General features: G+C 38.7%; 2 protein-coding genes, 1 long non-coding RNA gene and 1 pseudogene across 4 annotated transcripts in view; 2 read left to right on the top strand and 2 right to left on the bottom strand.

Annotated features, from left to right (window-relative positions):
- The window catches only part of LOC126877442 (hematopoietic prostaglandin D synthase-like), a 46,486-nt gene extending 36,039 nt beyond the window's left edge, over positions 1-10,447 (bottom strand). The window contains exon 1 of the mRNA XM_050640196.1: positions 9,967-10,447. Coding sequence (XP_050496153.1) covers positions 9,967-10,108 — 142 coding nt within the window. The 5' untranslated portion in view covers positions 10,109-10,447. The remainder of the gene's footprint in view (positions 1-9,966) is intronic.
- A 4,270-nt stretch (positions 10,448-14,717) lies between these two features.
- On the bottom strand, positions 14,718-16,202 carry LOC126877440 (glutathione S-transferase-like; annotated as a pseudogene).
- Positions 16,203-17,796: 1,594 nt separating this feature from the next.
- On the top strand, positions 17,797-22,993 carry LOC126877439 (hematopoietic prostaglandin D synthase-like). The gene is made up of 4 exons (XM_050640191.1): positions 17,797-17,914; positions 20,727-20,930; positions 21,843-22,010; positions 22,956-22,993. The coding sequence occupies exons 1-4, from the start codon at positions 17,896-17,898 to the stop codon at positions 22,991-22,993; spliced, it is 429 nt and encodes a 142-aa protein (XP_050496148.1). The 5' UTR covers positions 17,797-17,895.
- On the top strand, positions 18,267-20,355 carry LOC126877443 (uncharacterized). 2 transcript variants are annotated; one of them, XR_007695027.1, is made up of 3 exons: positions 18,267-18,561; positions 19,692-19,987; positions 20,110-20,355. It is a non-coding gene; the product is annotated as an uncharacterized LOC126877443 (long non-coding RNA). The 2 variants fall into 2 exon arrangements; XR_007695028.1 differs by having other exon boundaries at positions 20,070-20,355.
- Positions 22,994-23,913: the final 920 nt, after the last annotated feature.

The following is a 23,913-nucleotide window of genomic DNA, read 5'->3' as shown; positions in this document are numbered from 1 at the left end:
TTAAACAAAAACCGAATAACAAGGAAATATACAACATCAGTCGCCTAATGAACGCGATAGTAAAGATCGAACCACCGCTCGTGAAAAAAGAAATAGTGCAGTGCAAAAGGTGCCAAAGGGTCGGTCATACGCAGAAATACTGCAACCATACTTTCCGCTGCGTTAAATGCGCAGGCTCTTACTCCACTGACCAGTGCGCCAAATCACCGGAAACCCCAGCGAAATGCATCCACTGCCAAGGGGACCACCCTGCCAACTACAAAGGCTGCCCAGCATATAAAACACTATACACGAACAGGTACCCTAAGCTCAGAGCAAAAGAGGTATCCAACCAAACAACCAGCCCGCCGAAATTCTCGACTACCCCAACCCCCTCAACCAACCAAACACCCAGTCCTACCAATTTCATCTCCACCTCAACCTCCTATGCCCAAGCAGTACAAGGCATCCAAAATAACCCGAACAGCCAAAGGAACCTTCCCCAAAACAGTGTCCCCAACCCACCAAACGCAGACAACTCCTCAAGGCTCGAAAAGCTAATAGAGAAACAATCGGAGCAAATAAATCACTTGCTATCGCTACTAACACTCATCGTGGAAAAATTAGCACGCCCCGACTCAAAATAAAACCAAGGCGCATAGCTCTCTGGAACGCCAACGGTCTAGCGCAACACAAACGTGAACTAGAACTCTTCTTAAAACACCAGCAAATCGACGTAATGCTCGTATCGGAAACCCACTTCACCGACAAGAGCTACCTGAAAATAAATGGTTACAAATTCTACCATACTCAACACCCCAGCGGAAAGGCCCACGGTGGCACCGGAATAATAATCAAAGCAAGTATTAAGCACTACGAACTCCCACCATTCCAGAAAGACTACCTCCAAGCAACAAACGTAGCAATAGAAGACTGTCATGGCTCAATCACCACCTCAGCAGTATACTGCCCTCCCAGACACTCCATCGCCAAAGAAGACTTTGATAACTTCCTGGACACCCTGGGCAACAGATTCATAGTTGGAGGAGACTATAACGCCAAGCACATCCAATGGGGCAGCAGACTGGTTACAGCAAGAGGCAAAAACCTCTTAAACAGCATAATAAACAACAACCTCAACTACCTCACCACATACGAACCCACATACTGGCCCACTGACACCAACAAAATACCCGACCTTCTCGACTTCTTCATAACTAAAATTATCCCATCAAGACACGTCCAGATCAACTCCTCGGCTGATCTCTCCTCTGATCATTCTCCCGTGATAGCAACAGTCAGTTCAACAATCATCGAGAGTACACCTAATGGCTCCATTCACAACCAACACACCAACTGGCAGCTCTTCAGAGAAGTCTTTACACACTCAACCTCAGCCTTCACCCCACTAAAAACAAAGGAAGATATCGAAGCAGCCACGGAATACTTAAACACGAGCATAATAAACACAATCCGCCTCTCCACACCGACAAAGCCAACTAATAGCAAACAAGAATATCCACAATACATACTAAAAAAAATAGCAGAAAAACGTAGACTAAGAAGAGTATGGCAGACCCACAGAACACCGGAGGACAAACGCAAACTTAACAACGTAACTAGAAAGCTATCCAGAACCTTAACAAACTATAAAAACGACTGTTTCCATAAATACCTCGCCAGCTTATCCCCCACAGCCGACGCCAACTACTCACTATGGAAGGTCTCCAGGAAACTCACACGCCCCCCACAAATAATCCCACCTATCCGCCGTCCGCAAGGTGGATGGGCGCGAAGCCCTATAGAAAAAGCCGACCTGTTTGCAAAACACTTGTCAAAAGTATTCAAACCCCATTCCCCCCATGCCGCCGCGGACGTTACTGAATACCTACACACCCCCTTCCAAATGTCCCTTCCTATCGAACCCTTCTCCTCTGCTGAGACTATAGAAACAATCAGTCGCCTAAACCCCAAGAAAGCAGCAGGACACGACCTAATAGGCAATAGAGCAATCAAGGAACTTCCCACAAAAGGGATAGCACTCATCACATCGATTTTTAATGCTATCCTTCGCCTGGAACACTATCCTAAGGCTTGGAAAATCTCATTGATTACCCTCATCCCTAAACCCGGTAAACCGATACACGAAACCTGCTCCTATCGCCCAATCAGTCTTTTACCTACCCTGTCCAAACTATTCGAGAAGATGCTCACGAACCGACTCCTCCCAATCCTAGAGAACTTGAAAACACTCCCAGATCACCAATTCGGCTTCCGAAAACATCATTCTACAGTAGAGCAAATCCACCGCTTAACTCATACGATCAGCCAAACACTCGAAAAGAAAAAATATTGCTCAGCGGTTTTCCTGGACATCCAACAGGCATTCGATAAAGTATGGCACGAAGGGCTACTATACAAACTTAAAAAGATCCTACCCCACCCCTACTACTCCATCCTAAAATCTTACCTAACCAATAGACAATTCACGGTTAAATACCTAGACGCCACTTCTGCAACATTCCCAATAGAAGCCGGCATACCCCAAGGTAGTGTCCTCGGACCCCTACTGTACTCCATCTACACTGCCGACCTACCTATATCAAACGATATAACAATAGCGACATTTGCAGACGACACAGCGCTATTAGCTTCCCACGCAGACCCGGTAATAGCCTCATCCACTCTCCAGCGAAGTCTCGACTCCATGGAAAAGTGGTTTCACAAATGGGGCTTCAAAGTCAACGAAAAGAAATCCTCACATGTAACCTTCACGCTCCGAAAACAAACCTGCCCCCAGGTCACCATCAACAATGCAACAGTTCCTAGCAGGGACACAGTCCGATACCTGGGCATGACCCTGGACAGGAGACTAACGTGGAAGACACACATCTCAGATAAAAGGAAGCAACTAAAGGACAAACTAAAAAAACTCTATTGGCTCACGGGCCGACGCTCCAAACTAAATATACAGAATAAAATTACCCTCTACGAGACCGTAATAAAACCTGTCTGGACCTACGGAATCCAACTATGGGGAACAGCAAGTAACTCCAACATTGAAATACTCCAACGCTTTCAATCGAAAACGCTAAGATCCCTAATTGACGCACCTTGGTATGTAACCAACGAAACAATACATCGCGACCTCAAGATACCCACCGTCAAAGAGGAAATAGCAAAATATAGCGACAGATACAGCAAAAGAATCAACAAACACCGAAACCCCCTAATCACTGGACTACTCGATACGACGGACCAGATTCGCAGGCTGAAGAGGCACTACCCGCTAGACCTAAACGTTAGATTCATTTAATTATCCAAATCAAGCATATGCACTTACTTATAATACTTATAGATCATAAATTATAACTATCTATAATAAGTATTAACTTATTGTAAATAAACAGCCATGTCACTGCGCCACGCCAGAAAAATTACTGAAAATTCTCAACGCGAGAATTGATTGTAATTTCTACAAATAAATAAAAAAAAAAAAAAAAAAAAACAAATTTTCTGAGGCTTTCAAACAGGTCCTCGTAATTCTCGATTTCGGTGTGGCGGATACTGCGTTCCGCTTCTCCAATGATTCTTTGCGTTAGAATTAGTCGTAATAATATGCGTTTTTCTCGACATTCGGCTCGAGCTTCTCTTACCCGTTTAATAAACCCTTCTACTCCTATATCGTCTTGTCCATTGAGTATAGGGATAAAATCTAGGCAAGTTTTTGCATTGTACGTGGGGTTGTCACAACTTACTGCTCCTTCTTCACTGTCCATATCGTCCGTTTCGTTAGGTTTTACAGATGCTCGTTTTCTCTGAACATTGGTGGCATTAGATTCGTCCGTGGTAATAAAGGAGACTAATTCAGTAGTAGCGTCATGTCCTAAATTTATTTTAGAGATATGTTTTCCTAATAGTTCTATCTCTGCTGCACGTTTTTTGTTTTCACTACCGGCTACTCGTTGCGTTTCTTCTATACGTCGCGCAAGAAGTTCGATTTGCTCGAGTATGGCACAAGTCAACTTATCCATAGCTCTGGTTATAGAAGCGATATCAATAGTCCCGATTTTGTCTTTTCGTGATGTGGACATGATTCTAATCGAGCTTATTGATTTTCTTACACGGTAATGTAAAAATGAATCCAGATTTCCAGCTTACCGTAGTAGCTATTGCCGTTGAGGAGTCTCTGGGATGTTTGCTTTCTGGTTGGTTCTAGATTCCGAATCTTATTCGTAGGCTTGCTCTGCGCTGACCGTAGTCCTCTCGTCGAGTTTCACCGCAGTGGAACGTTGAAAAAATTTTTTTTTTTTTTTTTTTATTTATTTGTTGAAATTACAATCAATTCTCGCGTTGAGAATTTTCAGTAATTTTTCTGGCGTGGCGCAGTGACATGGCTGTTTATTTACAATAAGTTAATACTTATTATAGATAGATATAATTTATAATCTATAAGTATTATAAGTAAGTGCATATGCTTAATTTGGATAATTAAATGAATCTAACGTTTAGGTCTAGCGGGTAGTGCCTCTTCAGCCTGCGAATCTGGTCCGTCGTATCGAGTAGTCCAGTGATTAGGGGGTTTCGGTGTTTGTTGATTCTTTTGCTGTATCTGTCGCTATATTTTGCTATTTCCTCTTTGACGGTGGGTATCTTGAGGTCGCGGTGTATTGTTTCATTGGTTACATACCAAGGTGCGTCAATTAGGGATCTTAGCGTTTTCGATTGAAAGCGTTGGAGTATTTCGATGTTGGAGTTACTTGCTGTTCCCCATAGTTGGATTCCGTAGGTCCAGACAGGTTTTATTACGGTCTTGTAGAGGGTAATTTTATTCTGTAAGTTTAGTTTGGAGCGTCGGCCCGTGAGCCAATAGAGTTTTTTTAGTTTGTCCTTTAGTTGCTTCCTTTTATCTGAGATGTTTTTTTTTTTTTTTTTTTTATTTATTTGTAGAAATTACAATCAATTCTCGCGTTGAGAATTTTCAGTAATTTTTCTGGCGTGGCGCAGTGACATGGCTGTTTATTTACAATAAGTTAATACTTATTATAGATAGTTATAATTTATGATCTATAAGTATTATAAGTAAGTGCATATGCTTGATTTGGATAATTAAATGAATCTAACGTTTAGGTCTAGCGGGTAGTGCCTCTTCAGCCTGCGAATCTGGTCCGTCGTATCGAGTAGTCCAGTGATTAGGGGGTTTCGGTGTTTGTTGATTCTTTTGCTGTATCTGTCGCTATATTTTGCTATTTCCTCTTTGACGGTGGGTATCTTGAGGTCGCGATGTATTGTTTCGTTGGTTACATACCAAGGTGCGTCAATTAGGGATCTTAGCGTTTTCGATTGAAAGCGTTGGAGTATTTCAATGTTGGAGTTACTTGCTGTTCCCCATAGTTGGATTCCGTAGGTCCAGACAGGTTTTATTACGGTCTCGTAGAGGGTAATTTTATTCTGTATATTTAGTTTGGAGCGTCGGCCCGTGAGCCAATAGAGTTTTTTTAGTTTGTCCTTTAGTTGCTTCCTTTTATCTGAGATGTGTGTCTTCCACGTTAGTCTCCTGTCCAGGGTCATGCCCAGGTATCGGACTGTGTCCCTGCTAGGAACTGTTGCATTGTTGATGGTGACCTGGGGGCAGGTTTGTTTTCGGAGCGTGAAGGTTACATGTGAGGATTTCTTTTCGTTGACTTTGAAGCCCCATTTGTGAAACCACTTTTCCATGGAGTCGAGACTTCGCTGGAGAGTGGATGAGGCTATTACCGGGTCTGCGTGGGAAGCTAATAGCGCTGTGTCGTCTGCAAATGTCGCTATTGTTATATCGTTTGATATAGGTAGGTCGGCAGTGTAGATGGAGTACAGTAGGGGTCCGAGGACACTACCTTGGGGTATGCCGGCTTCTATTGGGAATGTTGCAGAAGTGGCGTCTAGGTATTTAACCGTGAATTGTCTATTGGTTAGGTAAGATTTTAGGATGGAGTAGTAGGGGTGGGGTAGGATCTTTTTAAGTTTGTATAGTAGCCCTTCGTGCCATACTTTATCGAATGCCTGTTGGATGTCCAGGAAAACCGCTGAGCAATATTTTTTCTTTTCGAGTGTTTGGCTGATCGTATGAGTTAAGCGGTGGATTTGCTCTACTGTAGAATGATGTTTTCGGAAGCCGAATTGGTGATCTGGGAGTGTTTTCAAGTTCTCTAGGATTGGAAGGAGTCGGTTCGTGAGCATCTTCTCGAATAGTTTGGACAGGGTAGGTAAAAGACTGATTGGGCGATAGGAGCAGGTTTCGTGTATCGGTTTACCGGGTTTAGGGATGAGGGTAATCAATGAGATTTTCCAAGCCTTAGGATAGTGTTCCAGGCGAAGGATAGCATTAAAAATCGATGTGATGAGTGCTATCCCTTTTGTGGGAAGTTCCTTGATTGCTCTATTGCCTATTAGGTCGTGTCCTGCTGCTTTCTTGGGGTTTAGGCGACTGATTGTTTCTATAGTCTCAGCAGAGGAGAAGGGTTCGATAGGAAGGGACATTTGGAAGGGGGTGTGTAGGTATTCAGTAACGTCCGCGGCGGCATGGGGGGAATGGGGTTTGAATACTTTTGACAAGTGTTTTGCAAACAGGTCGGCTTTTTCTATAGGGCTTCGCGCCCATCCACCTTGCGGACGGCGGATAGGTGGGATTATTTGTGGGGGGCGTGTGAGTTTCCTGGAGACCTTCCATAGTGAGTAGTTGGCGTCGGCTGTGGGGGATAAGCTGGCGAGGTATTTATGGAAACAGTCGTTTTTATAGTTTGTTAAGGTTCTGGATAGCTTTCTAGTTACGTTGTTAAGTTTGCGTTTGTCCTCCGGTGTTCTGTGGGTCTGCCATACTCTTCTTAGTCTACGTTTTTCTGCTATTTTTTTTAGTATGTATTGTGGATATTCTTGTTTGCTATTAGTTGGCTTTGTCGGTGTGGAGAGGCGGATTGTGTTTATTATGCTCGTGTTTAAGTATTCCGTGGCTGCTTCGATATCTTCCTTTGTTTTTAGTGGGATGAAGGCTGAGGTTGAGTGTGTAAAGACTTCTCTGAAGAGCTGCCAGTTGGTGTGTTGGTTGTGAATGGAGCCATTAGGTGTACTCTCGATGATTGTTGAACTGACTGTTGCTATCACGGGAGAATGATCAGAGGAGAGATCAGCCGAGGAGTTGATCTGGACGTGTCTTGATGGGATAATTTTAGTTATGAAGAAGTCGAGAAGGTCGGGTATTTTGTTGGTGTCAGTGGGCCAGTATGTGGGTTCGTATGTGGTGAGGTAGTTGAGGTTGTTGTTTATTATGCTGTTTAAGAGGTTTTTGCCTCTTGCTGTAACCAGTCTGCTGCCCCATTGGATGTGCTTGGCGTTATAGTCTCCTCCAACTATGAATCTATTGCCCAGGGTGTCCAGGAAGTTATCAAAGTCTTCTTTGGCGATGAAGTGTCTGGCAGGGCAGTATACTGCTGAGGTGGTGATTGAGCCATGACAGTCTTCTATAGCTACGTTTGTTGCTTGGAGGTAGTCTTTCTGGAATGGTGGGAGTTCGTAGTGCTTAATACTTGCTTTGATTATTATTCCGGTACCACCGTGGGCCTTTCCGCTGGGGTGTTGGGTATGGTAGAATTTGTAACCATTTATTTTCAGGTAGCTCTTATCGGTGAAGTGGGTTTCCGATACGAGCATTACGTCGATTTGTTGGTGTTTTAAGAAGAGTTCTAGTTCACGTTTGTGTTGCGCTAGACCGTTGGCGTTCCAGAGAGCTATGCGCCTTGGTTTTATTTTGAGTCGGGGCGTGCTAATTTTTCCACGATGAGTGTTAGTAGCGATAGCAAGTGATTTATTTGCTCCGATTGTTTCTCTATTAGCTTTTCGAGCCTTGAGGAGTTGTCTGCGTTTGGTGGGTTGGGGACACTGTTTTGGGGAAGGTTCCTTTGGCTGTTCGGGTTATTTTGGATGCCTTGTACTGCTTGGGCATAGGAGGTTGAGGTGGAGATGAATTTGGTAGGACTGGGTGTTTGGTTGGTTGAGGGGGTTGGGGTAGTCGTGAATTTCGGCGGGCTGGATGTTTGGTTGGATACCTCTTTTGCTCTGAGCTTAGGGTACCTGTTCGTGTATAGTGTTTTATATGCTGGGCAGCCTTTGTAGTTGGCAGGGTGGTCCCCTTGGCAGTGGATGCATTTCGCTGGGGTTTCCGGTGATTTGGCGCACTGGTCAGTGGAGTGAGAGCCTGCGCATTTAACGCAGCGGAAAGTATGGTTGCAGTATTTCTGCGTATGACCGACCCTTTGGCACCTTTTGCACTGCACTATTTCTTTTTTCACGAGCGGTGGTTCGATCTTTACTATCGCGTTCATTAGGCGACTGATGTTGTATATTTCCTTGTTATTCGGTTTTTGTTTAATGTCTAGGAAGAATAAGGATAACGGGTCTTTCGAGACTCTATGCCTTATATTACTTACGTTGATGACTTCGTGGCCAAGTTTTGAGAGTTCGTATTTTGGTTCGTCTATGTCTGCTGAGTGGTGTATGTTTCGTAGGACCACCCGGAAAGGCCTTTCCTGTTTGAGTTGGTAGGTGTGGAAGTTGGCGTTCAGGGTCCTGAGTGTCTTGGTGAGTTTTCTGTAAGCTTCTGGGTTCGTCGGTAGTATTTTCACCTTGTTGTTGCTTATCTTAAGGTTATATTCCTCCTTGCTGGTATCTCTCTCTAGGGACTTGATCATTGTCTGTATGTCAATGACGTCGTCCACAAATATTGGTGGGGGAGGGGGGATTCTCTGTGAATGTTGGTTTGGTGGCGGTTCTACGATTTCCATGGCGTCGTTTGAGGATTCCAATACGGCGAACCTGTTGTGAGTGTTTATTTGCGTTGTTGTTGCGTTGTATCGACGAGCACTTCGCATATCAGCGCATCCCCTTTGCCCTTTCCCATTAGATCGTACTTCCGCGCCAAGTATGGCGCCACAGCGTTACCCTGCGCTACCGGTTTCCCGTCTACCTCCAGCACAGGCAGCTTTTTATAAGGCATTGCTAAGAACAAACATGGCTCATATGAACACTGTGTAGAGGGAAACGATCGATAGGAAATCACAACACAGCTTCCGAGGCCGTTGCGTTCTTGTGAATAGATGAATCGAAATCATTTCGGTTTTAATCAACATGGCCTAGTAAAGAAATACAGAAATGTCTTCTTTCTCCTTTTTTTCTTTTCTTACGATTACGATGGACAGGGTATCGCGTGTTTTTGACTGTTGGGAAGAACCCAAAGTTTTTAAAATCAAGGATAAAAGATAATACCAGACACGGAAAAAATATTAGAAAATGTACACGGTTCTTGTAATGAAAATTGAAATGCAAGGAATATAAATCGAATGTTTCTTGCGAACGTAATTTTGTGTTTTACACCGACAGGATTGATTTACAGACTCACGTTGATTTTTTGTTTCTCTATCTGCAAGCGACATATAAGATTATATCGAAGACTATGCTACGTAAAACTTTTATTATACTATTTACGATAGAAATGTCGCAACGGAAGATCGAATTTTATGTCTGCTTTGTTCTTTCGACTTTTTAGCTATGTTCTTGTTCATTTCCGCACTGATTTCAATTTTTTATCCTTTTTTTCCGACAAGTCCTAAAAAGTTTTTAAATTAACGAGAAACGTAGAAGTATTTTTGTATTCCTATTTTAAGTCACCTATTTACGGTCTTCTCAAAATATTCGAAATGCTTCGATTCATCGAAAACAATAAAGATTGCAACACAAAAATTCGAGAATCGTAAGTGAATTAAGTTGGTATTCGATAAACACGATATTACGGAAGCAAAACTTAATGAAAAGTTCGACTTTATTCCGTATGAAATTTTACTTTAAGTAAGTTTAGCCTGCACGTGAAACGAAAGTTTTATATACAGAAAAGTTTGAGTAAATGGTAGATACCTGAGAGTTGAACGATGAAGGTAAAAATCGATCCTTCACGCTTACAATCCTTGTATTCAGGCCAGAGTACTTCGGGGATCCTCTCGTCGGTATACTCGATGCCAGTATATGCAAATATGTACCGTATATGTTCGGCACGACCACGGGCATTGAAGTAGATTAGTTTGTAGGTATGTTCGTCGCTCATTTTCCTTGCTCTGTCAACTTATCGAGAAAAATGTTACAATTAATTCGTGTAATTAACAGACTGTGTGCGTGTTTGTGTGTAGAGAGAACAATTTATTTATAGATGGAATAATTCGTATAATACGCAAAATAAATCATTTAGAAGGCTGGAATATGTGTTTTTGAAACAATTAATTATGTCGAAAAATATTTCAAACGAGATATAATTATGAAAAAAATAATAATTAAATCTATGTAAATGTATGTAATAATAGTTAAATGTATGTAAATGTAATAATTAAATGTAACTAGCTGTAAAAAAAATAATAATAAAAAATAAATAAATGTAAAAAAAGAATTAAATGTAATTAGTTTCTTTTTACACACGCGATATTATTGGCGATATATGAAGGTCAACTTTATTTTTTTAAATAGATATATTTATACATATATTTATAGATATAAATACATATATGATATAGATATAATAGTATATATAATATATATAATAATATATATGTCGAGACTGAATCTCCGAGTCCGAGCTCGAGGCGCCCTCCCGGGGAGGGCTCCTTGGAGGTAGCGGTTCTGCGTTGAAGTTCTCCATCGCCCGGTCGCGCGTGGGGTACCTTTATTGTCGATAGTTACACTCGTGACGAGGGCCTCAGGCTTGATAACGAATCCGTGACCAACAGGAGGACAGGTTCCCTTGCTCTAACTCACACGTGCACCACTCCCTGCTCGTAAGGCACTCGACTTCCTTCACCGATCAGCTCTCTAGCAAGACTGCTCGTCATCCCAACGACGCCATCGAAACAAGACTCCGGTCGAGTGTCTCAGTACACACGATCCTCCGATCGACGTACGATTGCTATCGGTTTGGATACTTGCGATTGTTTCGTTATGGCTATATTAGGCTCTAGGTTGCAAGGTTAGGGTGTTGTCCTGAAGTTCCAGAGGGGCCCCGGCGTCCTTTCGTCTCCGACTCGGCCATCCTGACACTTACACGTCCTCGTGTGTGGCCTGCTGGCTTAGTCTACCCGTCGGGGCTTCCACCACGCAGGCATCGACCCGGCGCTCGTCCTCGGAGCAATGTTTTTCTTCTCGCCGCGATGGACAGCGAGACGCGATGTGTCCCGGCATGTGGCAGTGAAAGCACAACGCTTTTGGTGGTGCAGCCGGTCGGCTTTCCTCCGGGCGTCGGGGGTCCATCTTCGGTTCCCACTTCGCCCTCTTGCGGCATTCGAATGTCGGATGTCCGTAAATACCGCAGTGGCCACACCTGGTCCAGGGGGCGGGTGACCTGCCTCGTTTGTTTCCGGAGCTCGCTAATGACCTCCACGGCGGGGGCGGGGCCACTCCGTGTATAGGAAGGGCTTCATTTCTCTTTGGAATTGTGTCACCGACGTGATGTCACTCGTGAGCGCTAGTAACGACTAGTTTTAAACGTAAAACGTTCATCGCGCGAGCCCAGCAGATGGAGGGCGGTGGCGGCGAGTACTTCTTCCTTGGTTGAATTTCGCCACTTCGACCCCAGGAGGGTGATGATACGATTTCCGTACGCTCCTGGTGTTTCGCCGTCCCGCGGTAGTTCCTCGGCTACCTTGATTAGCGACGCGGCTGCTACTTCTTGGCCACCGAAGTGCGCGGCGAATTGTTCCTTAAAATCTGGCCAGGTGAGCTCGTCGCCGTTCATTATCTGCGTAAGCCAATACTCTGCCGGACCCTCTAGGGCACGGTTTAGGGCAGAATACAGTGCGCTGTTTTTCAGGGGGTGGTCCCTCATGAGCAGGCCGACGGCTGTGCACCAGGCGGCTGGATCTGCGTCCGCGGCTTCGGGGTTGAAGCGCGGTAGCGATACCCAGGTTGCCCGGTGTCCTTTCTTCTTCTTCCTCTTCTTCTTCCCTAGCGACCGCTTTAGTGCGCGCACGATACTCTTACGATCCCGTGCCGACAACGTGTGTTCGGATGCCACTTCTGATGTCGAGTCTGAATCCGAATCCGAGCTCGAGTCACATTCCGAGTCCGAGCTCGAGGCGCCCTCCCGGGCAGGGCTCGCGGGAGATTGCGATTCCGTGTTGGAGTTCTCCATCGTCCGGTCGCGGGTGGGGTACCTTTATTGTCGATAGTGACACTAGTGACGAGGACCTCAGGCTTGATAACGAATCCGCGGCCAACGGGAGGACTATCATATAAAAAGCAACAGGATACACGAAATAATATAATTCTGACTAGGACAACATAAACGCAAGAAGTGTTGATATTGAAAAAAATATTTAATTTTGTATATAAATATTTTCATATTTAAAAAAGTTTCCGGAAGCAGGAAGATTTACAAACAAATAATATCATAAACCGAATGTTTCATGATCCTTTTCTAATTAGAGTGTGTGACAGCATGTGAGAACGTTTCTTAAAAATAGGACTTATTGCAATTACTTAATCGCAATTATAAACGATTAAGACCTTCTCACAACGAGGCAATCTATCCAAAGTATAAAACTCGTTATACTTGATGAGAAAACAAATCTCTACTTAGGTTTCATTTCGTTTCATCGCGTTCATAAAAAGTGAATTTGTATGAACACATCGTGCAATTTAGTAATTAGGACCGTTGATCTCGCTGCAACATAGATGGATAGAAAAAAGCCATTTAAAATGATACAACGTCGGGAAGACAATTATGAAAATTATAAATGGAACACAAGATAAAATTGTTTAAGATTAATTCTTCTTTTTTTTTTTTAATCGCGAGTGTTTGCAAACGAAGTTTCAATCTGTTTACAATGATAGCAATGAGAGGAGGATGTCTATGAAAGTTATAAATGCGATATTGAATAACATTTCTGCGAGTGGGTTTGTTTTTCGTTACAAATGTTTTTTAAACGAATCTGCAATCTGTTGGAAACTACGGAACAGTAACGGGACGACTGATAGGGAAATTTTATTTGAACAGACAAATCTTTGAAATCTATTCGAAAGTCTATTTGAAATGGTACGAGCTCGAAAAGAACGGTGAATACTATAGAAGAAGGATTAATTAAAATTCTTATTAATCTGTACGCTTTGTATATTAAATACCTTGATCGATGCCAAGATAACAAATTATTATACAAAACAGTGAAGTATCCACGTCTGACATTAATATCGAGTATTACCATTACTGTAATTTAATTTTTAACCGATCCTGGAAATTCCTTAGAACGTAAAAAGTATAAAATGTTACTGTGCATTCCAAGATTAAATGCGCTGTAATTTAGAAACAGTTATGAAGCGGAAACAAATAATTTATTCAGAATAAGAATTCTACGTAATCATGTTAAAAAAAAAAACGTACTTATAACGCGTTTAAACTCCAAATATGTAAAGACAATAAGGGAAAAAAATTAAACGAAGAATCGTATTTTTTGTAAATTCACACAAGATTTTATCCAAAAAAAAATTAAGATTTTTTGAAGAACGTACAAGACGGAACACGAACAATAAAAAAGGGATGTTAAATACAAAAAATAGATTGAAATTTAGATTATGAAATATAAAAAAAATGATATTGCATAATTTACAATTATTTTCGATAGCTTACGTCAGTATGTTGGAGTGTAAACTATAAAATATTCAAAAACTGATACCATTTAGAGATAGTTTAGAAAAACAATAAATTGCGGAAACCGATAGTTAAAACTCGATACGATCGATACTCCAAAACTCTAATCCTAATAATTACTCAGCAATAATAACCGATAATTCATGTTGATTAATGTTTGAACTCCGTTTTTTTTTCTGTATGTGTATACAAATTTTGTACAGTTTGATAAAGCGAAATTAAATTATCATCTTTTTGTACTACTTCAAACATTGAGATTTGTCATCTTCAAGGTCGATCACACATAGTTTCAGATTGCGGAGTTGCAAGGGTAATTAATTTTGCAATCGGTTTTCCTTTGATACAGATGTGAATACAAATAGCCATTGATTGACAATATACCGAAGCAATTCTAGTTTAATTTGAAGTCATCGATCCTTAGATATTTTTGGAAGAATAGTAAAAGTACAGAGAAAACAAGAAAAAATGGCGTTAACTAAAAGATAGCTCCAATGTATCTCATAAATATTATCTATATATCATTTGTAAGATGTAAGTGACCAAGATATCGAATTATACAAAAATTGTATGTAATGATTAATACTTGAACGTTACTTACATTTATGTACATGAAAATTTGATCTTTTATTAACTAAGTTATTGATCGACAAAATGACTTCCTACATAATTCTCCGCCTGAACTGAAATGCATATTTTTTTTTACGCAAGCCTTATGTGTAGCTAGCAACGAGCAAACAGATTAATTACTTTACACACGGTCGTATCTTGTTTGCTGTAGGCGAGTTCTCTCGTGTAATCAACGAAGTACTCAACTTTAAAGCGATAACAGAAGAACATTATTGTATCGATAAAAATCATGCTTTTTTCAAAGAAATATGTAACTCGTATTTTTTTTAAAGCAACCCTCATAACGTATTGAATAAAATAATCATACATTTTTTTTTGTTCGACATTTGTAAAATACGATATTATCAAGATCACCAAGGAGGTAATCTTCAATTCTTAATGAATATAATAAAAAACATAATTAATGATTGTTTGATGGTTTTATTATTATCTCTATAATACAAAAGCACAACATCGTGTCAACAGTTTATATAGTTCGTATGTTTCTGTAGGAATACACAAATAATAGTTCTCTATCACAACGTAATCTAAAGGGAAAACCCTAACTAAATGACAAAAATATCGGTAATAACTGGAACTAATGAATGTTAAAAGCAATCAGTATATTCCATACAAACTTCCATCAACACGATTCGTTCTTCATTCTCTCAACACACTAAGACCGCAATCTTTAAACGCTTATAAAACCATAAGCAATCGTGAAGTTTAGAATTCGCTAACTGGGCGTCTCTCAATCCAGTTTTTGATCTTGGGCAGAAGGAGGACCTTTTTCTCCAGCAGCTTCAGATTCTCGTAATTCTCGATCAGATCAGACTTGTACATAAAGTTCAAATAATCGAGCAGAGCAACGAATGTTAAATCAGCCCAAGAGAGAGTACCATCGTAGAAGTAGCCGTCATTTTCCTTCACTTGCTGGTCCAAACGTTCTAAAATGAACGGCAGCGTCTCTTCAGCAGCCTTGCGTTTTGCAGCTTTGACCTTCTCGTCCTCCTCATAGTGGAAGGCGGCAATTTCTGAAAATTTGTTTTCAGTTAAATACTATTCGCTAATGTTATACTAATTTGAATACAGTGTTGTGCGAAATTTAAATGATACTGAAGATAGAATTACAATCCTTTTTAATCCTTTGTCTTGTATTGTTGACATACGTGTATCGTTCGATTAAATCAAATATTAAATCGGATTTCAACTAATAAATACCTGAACAGATACGTACTATCTGTTATCAAGATTCTCATAAGATTTATGCAAAACAGCACTGGATACTCACTATGACGAATATCATGAATAGTATCAACAATGGCATCAATATGAAGATTTGCCCAGTCAGTCTTTCCAGTTAAGTCATATTGTTTGGCTAAGTAACGGCAAATAGCTGTAGACTGAGCAACCTTCCTTCTATCAGCTACGAGCATAGGAAGCTGGCCATAAGGAGTCACTAAAAACATACAACTAATAGAATCAAAGATTCTATCGAACAAACAGATTATGATGCTTCTTAAATATCTAGCTTCCTGTTATCTGTTTTGGAAAGATATAATTTAATTTATTGATAATTTATCAGCAAACAAAGGGCATTGTCTCCTTAACAATACCTATTGTTCTCCCACATATCTTATAGAGCAATGGAGAGTAAACAATAATCTCTGTCATACTCTGCATAATTGTGTTCTACTTTATTTAGCTACTTTAGTTAAATTAGGAAAGATGAGATTTAAGAAACAGAATTTCTTTAAATTTTAAGCTTACAGGGCTTTATTTCTGGCCAGACGTCCTTTTTGATACGTTCATCTTCAAATGGAATACTAGCATAGCTGAAGAAGAACGGATTGGTTCTGCCAATGCCGTAACTGGGAAGTAAGTCAATTTATAGAGCGGCATCTTCCTGGAAGTATAATATATACAAAGTAAAAACAAAGAATCATTGATGACAAGAATTATATTATTACAAATTATGAAGTATAAGACAATTTAAGTAAAAAGCATCAACTACTAACTACTCGCATAGCTATTTGTATCTTTATATTTTAATATAGCTTAGATATAAAAAGAATATTATTTTTGGATGTAATAATGTATAAACTTGCGCCAAATATTATAACAAAATATTGCACTTTCTATTTAAGTAGGATAGACATATTACCGGCATTTATCTTTTTTCTATAGCAATGAAAGTGTTTATAAAAAAGTTTATAAGAAAACTATCAATTAATGCAAACAACGCATTTCAAAATATTAATTACATTCGCACGATTCGTTATCTCTAGTATTAATTTAACCATATGGTTCTATACACCCAAGACCCTCTAACAGTAATTTAGTACCATTACTAGTCGTATGTACAATGTATGTTTGTATACAACTTTCGTAACTACAAAACATTCAGCATGATTATATATTCTTCCAAACTTAAGAAACATTTTCTAATTGCATACTTAAATTTATCGATCAATTATGAACATATGATAACATTTATTTCTTTCAACTACTAATTTTCAAATCCTCTGCTGTTCCGTTAATTGAACGACGCGCCGACTTTTCGTACAAGTATCTTGTATCTTATCTGTATTATTTAGTTATCAATAAAGAAGAAACATTTTCTAATTGTATACTTAAATTTATCGATCAATTATGAACATGTAATAACATTTATTTCTTTCAACTACTAATTTTTAAATCATCTGCTGTTCGGTTAATTGAAGGATGTCGGCTTTCTGTAGAAGTATTTCATATTTATTATTTAATTATGAATAAGGAAAAAACATACAAAATATAGTTTTTAAACGGTTTATTATTTATAAAGAGAAACTTTGACTCAGGATATATATACTATATATATACTACTTACTTACAATTTTTTTTTTAAGACTTCAAAGTCGAAACAAGCACAGGAAATTACCAAGCCGGTTAACAGAAACTCGAATGAGACAAAAATAACCTTTAGATCAATATATGTTCTTCTTCCCCCCTGTTGCTTCCACGTAACTCTTATCCTATTGGTGGAGCTGTGCTGATATGTGAAATTATGACTACATAAAAACATCCGGAAAGACTCATTGAATGATTTTATAGTTTAAGGTTAATAAATTTCCATAAATTAAAGTTGAAAATTTATGAGAACATGTTTTCTGTAACAAAACTTAGTAAAAACAAACTAGTAAGGTTTATAGATTCTTTAATGATTATGTATGTATTCATAAACTAGTTCGATAAACATCGTTCGATAAAACGTCGAACAACACACAACATTGAAGCGCGAAATTTCAAATTCAAGGAAAGATAAATAACAAATATTGCGAACAAATGATATTAAATCTACAATAATCTCATGTAAGAAAAAATAAAAGGGATAAAAGTAGTACAGAAGATAGAAAAATCTATAAAACTGGTGGCTGGGAAATAGAAAATATATAAATTTATGTTATTAGAGTTTAGTACTTCTGTCGATCAATGTGTTACGACCGTTCGCGGAGAGACGCAGTCGCAGTAACGAGAGGCGTAAATTCTCGCTACGATTCGGTGAATCGACGCCGCGAAGTAGTCGTTCCCCTGTTTCGGTTAAGATAAGAGGTGGTTAAATGAATATGACACAGTATAGTAAGTTATATTTCACCGTTTATTCCAACAACTTATAACGAAGGCAGTTACGCTGGTGCGTATGTACGAGATGAATAAGTGACTGATCTGTGGGTGTGTCCTACCCGGTGGAAGGATATTGACCGTTCGAAGGATGTAAAATCAGAACTGTCTTGGGAGACGATGCTGTCTCGGAGGAAAGCTAAGGATGGCTAGCGCACGGGACCATCGGATTTGTTGGTGACGATTTTAGTTAGGATTTTAGTTCAAGCTGAGTTGACCGTGATTCAATTCACGAATATCGGAGAGGAAAAGTCGTAATTCACAATATTACACACAATAATACCTTCACATAAAGGAACACAGCTCAGATAGAACTGTTACATTTTACGACACGTATAACATCGAACATTTGCCAACGTAGCGATGCCAGCGTACATATATATGTAGTGGTGTACTGGTCATCTTTTTTCCACACGTTTTTAGCTTTTTAGCTGTTTGTGAATGGGCGCCTAATCAGCCAATCAGAAATGGCCGGTATACTATGAATCCTTTTCTTCAATGTTTGAAGAGCTGGATATTGATCGAAAGCTGGTGCCCCAAATATATACTCGAAATTTTCAAGGGCCTCTGCAAATACGAAGTCCGCCCATGTCGTCTGAAAAAAGGTTTGTATACATTTATTTTGTACCTCCTCTATTAAACAATTTTTTTAATTTACCTTGAAAAATGTGAAAAATCGAACTCTTAACTAAATATCATTAGCTTTTTAGGAAGAATTTGGATTTTTATTTTATTGTCAGAATTTAATGGATAATTTTAGAAACTTCAACCTTTGGAGGTATTTGTTAATTAAAAATGACAAAACTGGTATTATGTAAAAAAGAGTAATGTGTATCCTGAATCAATGTCGAATGGAAATTAGACAGTTCTATAAAAATAGTCCTTCTCACGATTCCACAACTTCATAGCTTAATTAAATACAATTCTTCGGCGATATAATTACAAATACATTTACAGGAATTGTGTAATATGATAAATATCTCGTTAAAGAAATTGAAATCGTAAACTCTAGATTCTAGTATTCTTTCACTTTCATGTTTCCTATGAGCCCTTCAATCGCTAAATATTTTGCAATGAAACACGTATTATTAAACAACATAATCATACTAAATTAATTTAATGTGACTATTTATTATTATTATATAATAACACAGTGATGAAAGAAATAAACTGGTCAAGTAATCTAAGGAACGATAATACGTATCTATGTCAGTGACAGTGAGAAAAATTCAGATATCTGTACTTAAGTGATTACACTTATAAGTATCATTATATATTATATAAATATGATATTTCGAATGGTATCATTTATCACTCATTAAACAAGAGTGTCATATCCAGAGAAATGATTTTACATATCTTAATCTTTGCTTTGATTACGATAGTAATAATTTCTATCAAACTTGATGAGGAAGATACATGAATAATTATCTAAAAGCTGAAAATCTTGGCAAATTCATTTGTACATAAACTAACAGGAGTGAATTTTAAAGATACACTCTGCTCTCAACAATTAAAGCTGTCTTGTCGCAACAAAGTTTCAATAATTTTTTATGGACAACATGGCCCAGTTTGCACAAAGACTAAAAATTTTAACATTAAATTTGGCTAAAAAATCTTACGGTAGAAGGAATGATATATCCTTCATTTTCGCCAATAATCTGGTCGAATTTAGTCAAGTAAAATGGTATTGTTTCGTTCAAAAGTTGATTCTTCCTCGCTTCCTTCTTTTCAGGATCCTCCTCCATGCGATAGTAGCAGATATCTGAAACGTATATGAAACCAACCGTTACGTTCATTTGTGTTTTTCCCCCCAAACGAAGAGAAAATAAGTTGTGAAAGAAGGAGTAGCCTCTCATAGTTCCTACAATTTCTTCATTCTCTTTGCTTTCTTCAATATTGTCTCAACAAGTTCCTGTGGTTCACGATACTTAAAATATATACAATGTTACCAGCGTGGAAATTGTCTTGGAAACTTGGAAAATCTTTCAAGAGGAACAACATTGCTAACTGAGATTCGAGAAAGGAAAGGTAAGTAAATCCTTGCTTCTACTTAGAGCTTTTTTATTTACTTCTGACGAGTAAAGTACTGTTATTAAAATTTGATTAAAAGTACCAAGAATGTCGAGATATAAACAACCATTTGTGGAAAGGTCAGGAGAAGCAGAATTATCGAATAAACTTTATATAACTCTTAGTGATTAAGTAAGAGAAGAGTGGGTGTGTCCTACCCGGTGGAAGGATATTGACCGTTCGAAGGATGTCTTCGGATACTCGCAGCGTATCCTCCATGGTTTCAAGTACCTTCCATAAATCTCATAGATTTCCTAGAAAAGGTCCTTCAAACCAAACAAACGTCTGTTTCCGAAGAATTTCCAAAGACTATTGTCTGCCACGGCTTAACTAGGGAAGGTTAGTTTTTCTCACGTACGCTGCAACCTTCCTCCCACACACTTTTTTTACATTTATTTATTTTTTATTATTATTTTTTTTACAACTAGTTACATTTAATTATTACATTTACATACATTTAACTATTATTACATACATTTACATACATTTAATTATTATTTTTTTCATAATTATATCTCGTTTGAAATATTTTTCGACATAATTAATTGTTTCAAAAACACATATTCCAGCCTTCTAAATGATTTATTTTGCGTATTATACGAATTATTCCATCTATAAATAAATTGTTCTCTCTACACACAAACACGCACACAGTCTGTTAATTACACGAATTAATTGTAACATTTTTCTCGATAAGTTGACAGAGCAAGGAAAATGAGCGACGAACATACCTACAAACTAATCTACTTCAATGCCCGTGGTCGTGCCGAACATATACGGTACATATTTGCATATACTGGCATCGAGTATACCGACGAGAGGATCCCCGAAGAACTCTGGCCTGAATACAAGGATTGTAAGCGTGAAGAATCGATTTTTACTTTCATCGTTCAACTCTCAGGTATCTACCATTTACTCAAACTTTTCTGTATATAAAACTTTCGTTTCACGTGCAGGCTAAACTTACTTAAAGTAAAATTTCATACGGAATAAAGTCGAACTTTTCATTAAGTTTTGCTTCCGTAATATCGTGTTTATCGAATACCAACTTAATTCACTTACGATTCTCGAATTTTTGTGTTGCAATCTTTATTGTTTTCGATGAATCGAAGCATTTCGAATATTTTGAGAAGACCGTAAATAGGTGACTTAAAATAGGAATACAAAAATACTTCTACGTTTCTCGTTAATTTAAAAACTTTTTAGGACTTGTCGGAAAAAAAGGATAAAAAATTGAAATCAGTGCGGAAATGAACAAGAACATAGCTAAAAAGTCGAAAGAACAAAGCAGACATAAAATTCGATCTTCCGTTGCGACATTTCTATCGTAAATAGTATAATAAAAGTTTTACGTAGCATAGTCTTCGATATAATCTTATATGTCGCTTGCAGATAGAGAAACAAAAAATCAACGTGAGTCTGTAAATCAATCCTGTCGGTGTAAAACACAAAATTACGTTCGCAAGAAACATTCGATTTATATTCCTTGCATTTCAATTTTCATTACAAGAACCGTGTACATTTTCTAATATTTTTTCCGTGTCTGGTATTATCTTTTATCCTTGATTTTAAAAACTTTGGGTTCTTCCCAACAGTCAAAAACACGCGATACCCTGTCCATCGTAATCGTAAGAAAAGAAAAAAAGGAGAAAGAAGACATTTCTGTATTTCTTTACTAGGCCATGTTGATTAAAACCGAAATGATTTCGATTCATCTATTCACAAGAACGCAACGGCCTCGGAAGCTGTGTTGTGATTTCCTATCGATCGTTTCCCTCTACACAGTGTTCATATGAGCCATGTTTGTTCTTAGCAATGCCTTATAAAAAGCTGCCTGTGCTGGAGGTAGACGGGAAACCGGTAGCGCAGGGTAACGCTGTGGCGCCTTACTTGGCGAGGAAGTACGATCTAATGGGAAACTGCAAAGGGGATGCGCTGATATGCGAAGTGCTCGTCGATACTCTTGAAGATTTGGAGCAAGGTGAGTAACTGATGAGATGACTTTGCATTTGTCTCACCACAGAGACAGACGTTCAAGAATTCATTGTGAAAAGACGAGTACAAACAAGATACGTATGTCTTTCCGTTAAGCGAATGTTACAGTTTGTTTGCAAAAGTCAGTTTTTAGATTATAGAATCGTAGATAGAATTTAGAGGATAGAAACTTTTAGTAGTCACTTTTAGTTTAGTAAAGTCTTATCGACCATAAGCAGACTACGTTATGATACAACGATTCCAACTGAAGATTTCTATCGACATCACGAATTCGATGGCTTCCAAATTTTCTTCTCTGCAATCTCAGACGCTCATCTCGAAAGAATCTTTTAGATCCCCCGACAAACACTCGACTCAGGTTATCTATTATCGTAATCTTCTTACGGGATTTTTTTTAACTGCGTTGCGTTAACGAATAACGGGATAACATCACGTTTCTCTCAACGCCTTTCAACGTTCTACAACTTTTATTCTTTGCAAATCCCTGTCTCTATATGATAAACGCTGGTTATCCGCGGAATTTACGATTTCAATTTCTTTAACGAGATATTTATCATATTACACAATTCCTGTAAATGTATTTGTAATTATATCGCCGAAGAATTGTATTTAATTAAGCTATGAAGTTGTGGAATCGTGAGAAGGATTATTTTTATAGAACTGTCTAATTTCCATTCGACATTGATTCTGGATACACATTACTCTTTTTTACATAATACCAGTTTTGTCATTTTTAATTAACAAATACCTCCAAAGGTTGAAGTTTCTAAAATTATCCATTAAATTCTGACAATAAAATAAAAATCCAAATTCTTCCTAAAAAGCTAGTGATCTTTAGTTAAGAGTTCGATTTTTCACATTTTTCAAGGTAAATTAAAAAAATTGTTTAATAGAGGAGGTACAAAATAAATGTATACAAACCTTTTTTCAGACGACATGGGCGGACTTCGTATTTGCAGCGGCCCTTGAAAATTTCGAGTATATGTTTGGGGCACCAGCTTTGGATAAATATCCAGCTCTTCGAGCATTGAAGAAAAGGATTCATAGAATACCGGCCATTTCTGATTGACTGATTAGGCGCCCATTCACAAACAGCTAAAAAGCTAAAAACGTGTGGAAAAAAGATGACCAGTACACCACTACATATATGTAGTATCGTGGACGAAAGGCCTAAGAAATATCGGGCGAACTATGAACAATGTCGGGAGAGCCGAGGCGCCGTCGGGCCCATCAATGTGTCATCGGTCTTTTCAAGTGCATAGTTTCGTGGAAAAGACCTACGTGACCCTGGCTACGAGCGTCTGCAGAACACGTGTGCGGTGGGCCTAGGAAAAAGGCAATAGAATGCGACAACGGCCAGAGTGTGAGTCGAGAAACAGAGTGTGAGTCGAGGAGCTGAGTGCGAGTTGAGCGGAGACAGAGTTTGCGAGTGGCGTTGCCGAGAGAGTGTTGATTGCGTTTTGGTAAAAGTCGAGTCGCTATCTAGTTATTTAGTTGCGCTGTTTTCTGTACGTTTGGCGTGAATAGTTCAGGTTGAACAACAATCGTCTTTTTCTGTCTGATTAACATCTCTATTGTCCACTCCTTGTAAATACATTATATCACGATATTACATATATATGTACGCTGGTGTCACGTAATTTTTGGGTTGGTCGGTGAAAATAAAATATAGTTGAGTCGTAACACAACTATTTACTTGGTTTTAATCAACCTTTATTATGAATTCAGCAATCACAATGTAACACGCACTGAATTAACATAAATCACAATTCACTCCAACCACGTTATGTAAGACTTAGTTACAACAATACATTAACTACGCGACTTATAAGAGTAGAGACCGACATAGATATGTTGACCATTCTAAGGATACAGAATAAGTGAAGTTT

The sequence above is a fragment of the Bombus huntii genome, unplaced genomic scaffold, assembly GCF_024542735.1.
Source record: "Bombus huntii isolate Logan2020A unplaced genomic scaffold, iyBomHunt1.1 ctg00000169.1, whole genome shotgun sequence".
Taxonomy (NCBI): domain Eukaryota; kingdom Metazoa; phylum Arthropoda; class Insecta; order Hymenoptera; family Apidae; genus Bombus; species Bombus huntii.
This window is presented reverse-complemented; position numbering and strand designations above follow the sequence as displayed.